The sequence below is a fragment of the Cyprinodon tularosa genome, unplaced genomic scaffold (assembly GCF_016077235.1).
Source record: "Cyprinodon tularosa strain WSP-4 unplaced genomic scaffold, ASM1607723v1 ctg2, whole genome shotgun sequence".
NCBI lineage: Eukaryota > Metazoa > Chordata > Actinopteri > Cyprinodontiformes > Cyprinodontidae > Cyprinodon > Cyprinodon tularosa.
Window position 1 is genome coordinate 3761501 of NW_024038733.1, and position 6000 is coordinate 3767500.

Below are 6000 nucleotides of genomic sequence, written 5' to 3' on the forward strand. Positions count from 1 at the left end.
TTGTAATTTTAGGTCAATTTCTTTTTTCATTCTGGATTTTTTTTTAAATATACATTTTTTTATTTGCCTTTTGTGTTTTTGCTTTGTTTTGTGTTTGGTTGCTGGGATCTTGCTAAAGGTTCAATACGGGCACCGAAAGTGGCAGTATTATTTGTGAAAAGCTATGAGCTGGTTAAAGTAAAATGTTTCAAATTTGAAACCAAAAATTTCAATGAGTATATCAGTGAAATTACATGCACTTTATTGTTTTGAAGGTCACTTAAATATAGTGTGATATATATCATGTATTACAATATAGCCCAAATACAGCATATTAGATTTTCTTCATATCACCCAGGCCTAGCTAATACTGATTTAACTGTTTTTTAATCTCTTGAAAGATGATTAACAAATAGTGGTACAGGTCGCTGCAGCTTTTGATTTTTTTTTATATTCTTCCTTCAAACAGGTTTTATCTTCTTTCAGTGGGAATTAACGGGATATATCAAATCAAAAATCACGTTCAGTTTTTTGAAAATGTGAAAAACCTGTCATTTTATCAGGAGTGAGTTGGTTTTTGAGAGCCACTGCACAACATAACACACAACTAATGCTGATAACAAAAGGGCAAAAATAAAAAGACAAAAATCACGGCACAATCACAAGCTGTGCAGCTGGAAAGTGACAAACTAAATAAAACAAAACTGCGAAAGAAGAGGTAAAAATGAAACCTACTGTCGGAGCCATTAGTCTGTAGAGTGGCATAGGAGTCAAAGAAGTAAACACGAGGAAGAGTTTGAATGTCTGATGCAGGAAGCAGGACAGTATCGGAGGCAAGACCAGTGGGATGGGAAGAAGGAGCCCAAGTAAGCACCCAATTAGTGAGGAAGGGAAGAGAGGAGGAGGAAGAGGCCAAACAGGTAGAAGACAAGGAGGAGGAAGAAACAAAAAATAAAGAGTAAAGAGATGTGGAGCAAAGTTAATACATTTTGCACAAGAAAAATAATAAAAAAATTTAATTGGCTAATTTGGGATTAAAGCATTTTTTCTGTTATAATATAAAAAAAAATACAAGAAACTCTAGAGTCATTATTCTCACCCTCTTTCCACAGTTCAGACACAAAATGATCAGACGACTGATGGAGAAGAGACGCAACATTGTCGTTTAAAGGATCCATGTTCTTTATCAACCAATCGTTTGCTTTGTAGTCCACCTGCAGATCAGGATATTACACAGAGCCACACAGGGTGAGAGGGAGCCGTGCTAACGACGAGAGGTGAGGGTGTAAAGAGACGGTACCTTTCCGGCATAGTGAATTATGGAGAAGTCGGCTTCCCCGCGTGGCTGCTTTGATTTGTAGAACTTTGAATGGCTGCCTTGTTCGGAGCAGAGCTTCTCCACAAATGTACGGTCAGTCGCCCGAGGGAACCAGCACTCTTCATCCAGCAGGGCCAGAACACCCGGTGGGTGAGCCTGAACAATTCAAGCGTAAATATGACCACCCTGCATGAGTTGAAATGTGCCCCTCTTAAAATCAAATGGCGTATTACCGGTCTCTCAATAAGGTCGATGCAGGGTTGCAGGTCAAGGCCGAAGTCGATGAAGTTCCATTCGATGCCCTCTCTCTGATACTCCTCCTGCTCCAGGATGAACATGGTGTGGTTGAAGAGCTGCTGCAACTTCTCGTTGGTGTAGTTGATGCAAAGCTGCTCAAAGGAGTTCAGCTGTAGAGGAAACAAAAAACGAGTCAACAAAGTGCAACTACAAACTCTCCATCAAAGATTAGAAATAATGAAAATGGTCCATTAAAAGTCTTTCATATACAAAGATCTACAGTACAATTACAATCAGAAACATTGCTATGGAAATCGAACACTCTCAATGGTTTCTGCATGATGGTATAAACTGACCTGGAAGATCTCAAATCCAGCTATATCAAGGATGCCGATGAAGGAAGCTCCTTGTCTCTGCCTGCGGTCCAGGGCTCTGTTTATCCTGTGGACCAGCCACCTGAACAGGCGCTCATATGTTGCCTTTGCCAGCGCCTCTATGGCAAAGTCAGCCTAGGAGAAAAAACATAAATGCCTATAAAATGCAGACCAACAGAAGATATTATATTTAAAAAAAACTTGCATCATTTTCCTTCCTTTCAGTGGTATGTAATCTCACCTGTTCTTTTGTCTGGGCTTTTTGCACGTATTCTCTCCCGACTTTGATCCTCGGAGTGAGAATGGCCCGGGTGAACTCGAGCACATTGATGCCCAGCAAATGGCAGAGCTTCTGAGCGGCCGTGTTGTCGGGCATGGAGGCCTGATCATGGTTCTTTTCCTTTGTGAAGGATATGTTTCCAAACTGCAGCACGGCAGAGATCACCTTTAGCATAGCTGGAGGGGGTGGAGGGACAGAGGAGAGAAGGAAGAGAGGATTAACAGCGATCAAATAGCATTTTCTAATTCTACCCACACTCTGAACCAGCCTCTTTCTTACACACGGACTCCTCGGGGGTGAAGCCCATTATCGCCACAGAGTCCATGGTCTGAGTGAAATTATCTGAATCGCTCTGACCAGGAACAGGGATGGAGCCCCCGCTGAGGAAACGATATTTATCCGCACTTCCAAGGAGCAATTCCGCTGAGAAATTTCAAACAACAGATTAATACACAAAAATAAAATCCTTCAAATAAAAAAAAAGAAATACACTGGTGTATATTTAGCAGGTTTGTACTTTTTCCTTACCTCTAGTTTCCTCTGAAGCTCCGCACAACAACTGGTAAAATATATGAAAGGTCCTCTCATCCTTGGCCTGACGGGTAGCCCGAGACTTTTCAAGAAGGTCTACATTTTTATGGTTAGGGACATGAACAAGTCATAATAGGTGGGATTTATTTCTTAGCAGCCTCAGTCTAATTTGGGGATTTTTGGGATAGAATCTGCTTCACACAAAACAATATAATACAACAACAACAAAAAATCACATATCATATAAAATGTTAATAAAAACAGAGAGAACTACAAATCTATAAGGACATAAGATAATCCAAAACAGGTCAGGATACAGGTCTCAATGTTGGCGCCGACTATGTACCCCGCAACGTCAAAATTAATGCGGATGAATTTGCCCTGAAATAAAAAGGAGCTGCAGGTCAGAGCGGTTTTAAGTTAAACTTTGCCTCAGAGATAAGGCCTGTCACAATAATCAATTAATCACATGACAAATTCAAAGGATCAATCATTTGTTTTCTTGTTTGTTTTTTTCCTTATGTCTTCTCCTTTACTAAAGAGACAGAAAAGTTTCACTCGGTACATGAATGTTTGCTCACCCCTGCCCTTTCCTTAAAGTAGTAAACTTATGCATCAGGTAATTCCAAGGACCTTGTTTTTGTTATGCACCTCAGAATGTAACATGAGAGCTTTTGAAAAACAGATATTCAATTGGTTTAAGAGCCAAACTTGACATCTGCAGTTGGGGAGCACTTTGGATTGAAATCAATCACCATGACTAACCATTTAACTTGTTTAATATGATTATGATGCATCTGTTACTAAACATTAGCAACTGAAGGCTGCAAAAAAACCAAAAGCAATTATTTGATCCCAACAGTCGTCACTTCACTGAGTGTTTATTTGCCCGACAAAATACCCAAAAGGCAGCACTACATAATGGACACCATTATCACTAAATTAGTTTCAAATGGTCTCCCAACAATATTATTGTTTGTGATAATAGTTTCAGGGTTAATTTATTCTCCCAAAAAAATATTATTGTGACAGGCCTGTGAGACATAAAAGACAGATCTTACAAATCTAGAGGAGTTGTCGTTCTTAACAGTCTTGGCGTTTCCAAAAGCTTCCAGTATGGGGTTAGCCTGCAGCAGCTGTCTCTCCAGCTCACCCTGAGAAACACCGGAAACATATAATCAGTCTCAAAGCAGCAAATGTCATACAGGTTATGAGGATAAGGAAGGAAAACCTAAAGAATGGCTTTTAAAAGTGCATCTCTTGCTTTGTTTTTATTGTGCTACAACATTTTTAAATTTTAGAAGGGCTTCATGTAATAAACCAACACATAGTAGAACATAGCCGTGAAGGAGAAGGATGATATTTAATAATGATAGAGCTTCTATCAGCTACACAGATCTACAGACTAAATAACTGGACCCATTCCTCTTTGCAACATAACAGATTGGCCTCTCTGAATATTAACCTTCAGGCATTGCAGCAGAACTCAGGGTTTGACTTTGACTGGGTAGCTTGTAAAACGATTTCACTGTAGCTGAAAGTGAACCTCCATCCCAGTCTAGGCTTCTGCAGCCTCTGTGTTTAGCTCAATCCATATTAGAGAGCAGAGGTGGCTAAAGTACGCAGAAATTGCACTCAATTACTGAGTAATTGGTCTACAGTATTTACTGCTCACAGTCACCACTCAATTTCTGAAGTTTTATAAAATGATGTTTCAATGAATAAGAAAAAAAATTAGCATATAGAATCAAATATATAAACAATAACAATTTGATGCTTTTTATGTATCTTTGTTATACATCTTTCTACGGAAGAGGATTAGGGCCACTGAAAAAAAAAAAAAAGTTAACTGATTTTTTTTATTTTATTTCAGTATAGTATGGGGAAAAAGTCAGAATTCTGACTTTTTTCTCAGAATTCTGACTTTAATCTCAGAATTCTGACTTTAATCTCAGAATTCTGACTTTTTTCTCAGAATTCTGACTTTAATCTCAGAATTCTGACTTTAATCTCAGAATTCTGACTTTAATCTCAGAATTCTGACTTTAATCTCAGAATTCTGACTTTAATCTCAGAATTCTGACTTTAATCTCAGAATTCTGACTTTTTTCTCAGAATGTCTGACTAAATCTCAGAATTCTGACTTTAATCTCTGAATTCTTGACTTTATCTTCAGAATTCTAGCTTCAATTCCCTCAGAATTCTACTTTTTTCTCAAATTCTACTTTTAATCTCAGAATTCCCTGACTTTAATCTCAGAATTCTGACATTTTTTTTCTCCAGAAAATGAAAATTGAATCTCAGAATACTGACTTTTGTTCCACAAATCTGGACTTGTAATCCTGCAAATTCTGACTTAATCTCAATTTCTGACTTTTTTCTTTCTCCAGAATTCGACTTTAATCTCAAAATTATGACTTTTTTCTCAATTCTGACTTTTTGTCTCAGAATTCTGACTTTTTGCCTTCAGTATTTCTGAACTTTAATCCAGAGATTCTGACTTTTTTTTCTCAGAATTCTACTTAATCTCAGAATGGTCAGACTTAATCTCAGAATTTCTGTACTTTTTTCTTCTCAGAATCTGAGCCTTGTAAGCCTGAATTCCTGACAGTTTTTTCCACTAGAATTCTTGACTTTATTCAGAAATCTGACTTTACAATCTCAAATTCAGACTTTTTTCTCAATTTCTGACTTTTAATCTATAATTCTGAAGTGTTAAATCTAAGAATGCTGACTTTTTCTCAGAATTCTACTTAAATCGCAGAATTCGTGACTTTAATCTCCTAATTCTGTCGTTAATCTCAGAAATTCTACTTTTTTCTCAGAATTCTGTCTTTAATCTCTAATTCTGACTTTAAATCTCAAATTCTGACTTTTTTTTCACAGAAATTCCTGACTTTAATCCAGAATCTGACTTTAAAATCTCAAAATCTACTTTAATCTCAGAATTTCTGACTTTTTATTGCGACTAATTCTGAACTTTATCTTCTCAAATTCAGACTTTTAATACTCTGAATCTACTTTATTATCTCAGAATTCTGTCTTTAATCTCAGAATTCAGAACTTTTTTCTTCAGAAATCTGACTTTAATCTCAGAATTCAGAAGTGTTTTCTCCAGAATTCTGACTAATCTCAAATTCAATTTAATCTCAGAAGTTCTGACGTTTTTCTCAGAATTCTGACTTTAAATCTCAGAATTCTGACTTTAAAATCTCAGAATTCTGACTTTTCTCCAATTCTGACTTAATTCTCAAATTCTGACTTTTTTCCCTAGAATTCTT

General features: G+C 37.0%; 1 protein-coding gene across 9 annotated transcripts in view; it reads right to left on the reverse strand.

Moving 5' to 3' along the window:
- Positions 1 to 6000, reverse strand: part of myh14 (myosin, heavy chain 14, non-muscle) — a 51353-nt gene that overhangs the window by 22394 nt on the left and 22959 nt on the right. For 7 of the 9 annotated variants that reach the window (XM_038284368.1, XM_038284367.1, XM_038284366.1 and 4 more), the window contains 10 exons: positions 3781 to 3873; positions 3037 to 3100; positions 2717 to 2815; positions 2468 to 2611; positions 2150 to 2364; positions 1891 to 2043; positions 1531 to 1704; positions 1280 to 1453; positions 1079 to 1193; positions 715 to 783 (listed from right to left, as the gene is read on the reverse strand). In XM_038284368.1, the coding sequence (XP_038140296.1) occupies positions 715 to 783; positions 1079 to 1193; positions 1280 to 1453; positions 1531 to 1704; positions 1891 to 2043; positions 2150 to 2364; positions 2468 to 2611; positions 2717 to 2815; positions 3037 to 3100; positions 3781 to 3873 (1300 nt within the window). The remainder of the gene's footprint in view (positions 1 to 714; positions 784 to 1078; positions 1194 to 1279; positions 1454 to 1530; positions 1705 to 1890; positions 2044 to 2149; positions 2365 to 2467; positions 2612 to 2716; positions 2816 to 3036; positions 3101 to 3780; positions 3874 to 6000) is intronic. The other 2 variants (XM_038284370.1, XM_038284369.1) reach the window with 1 other exon arrangement.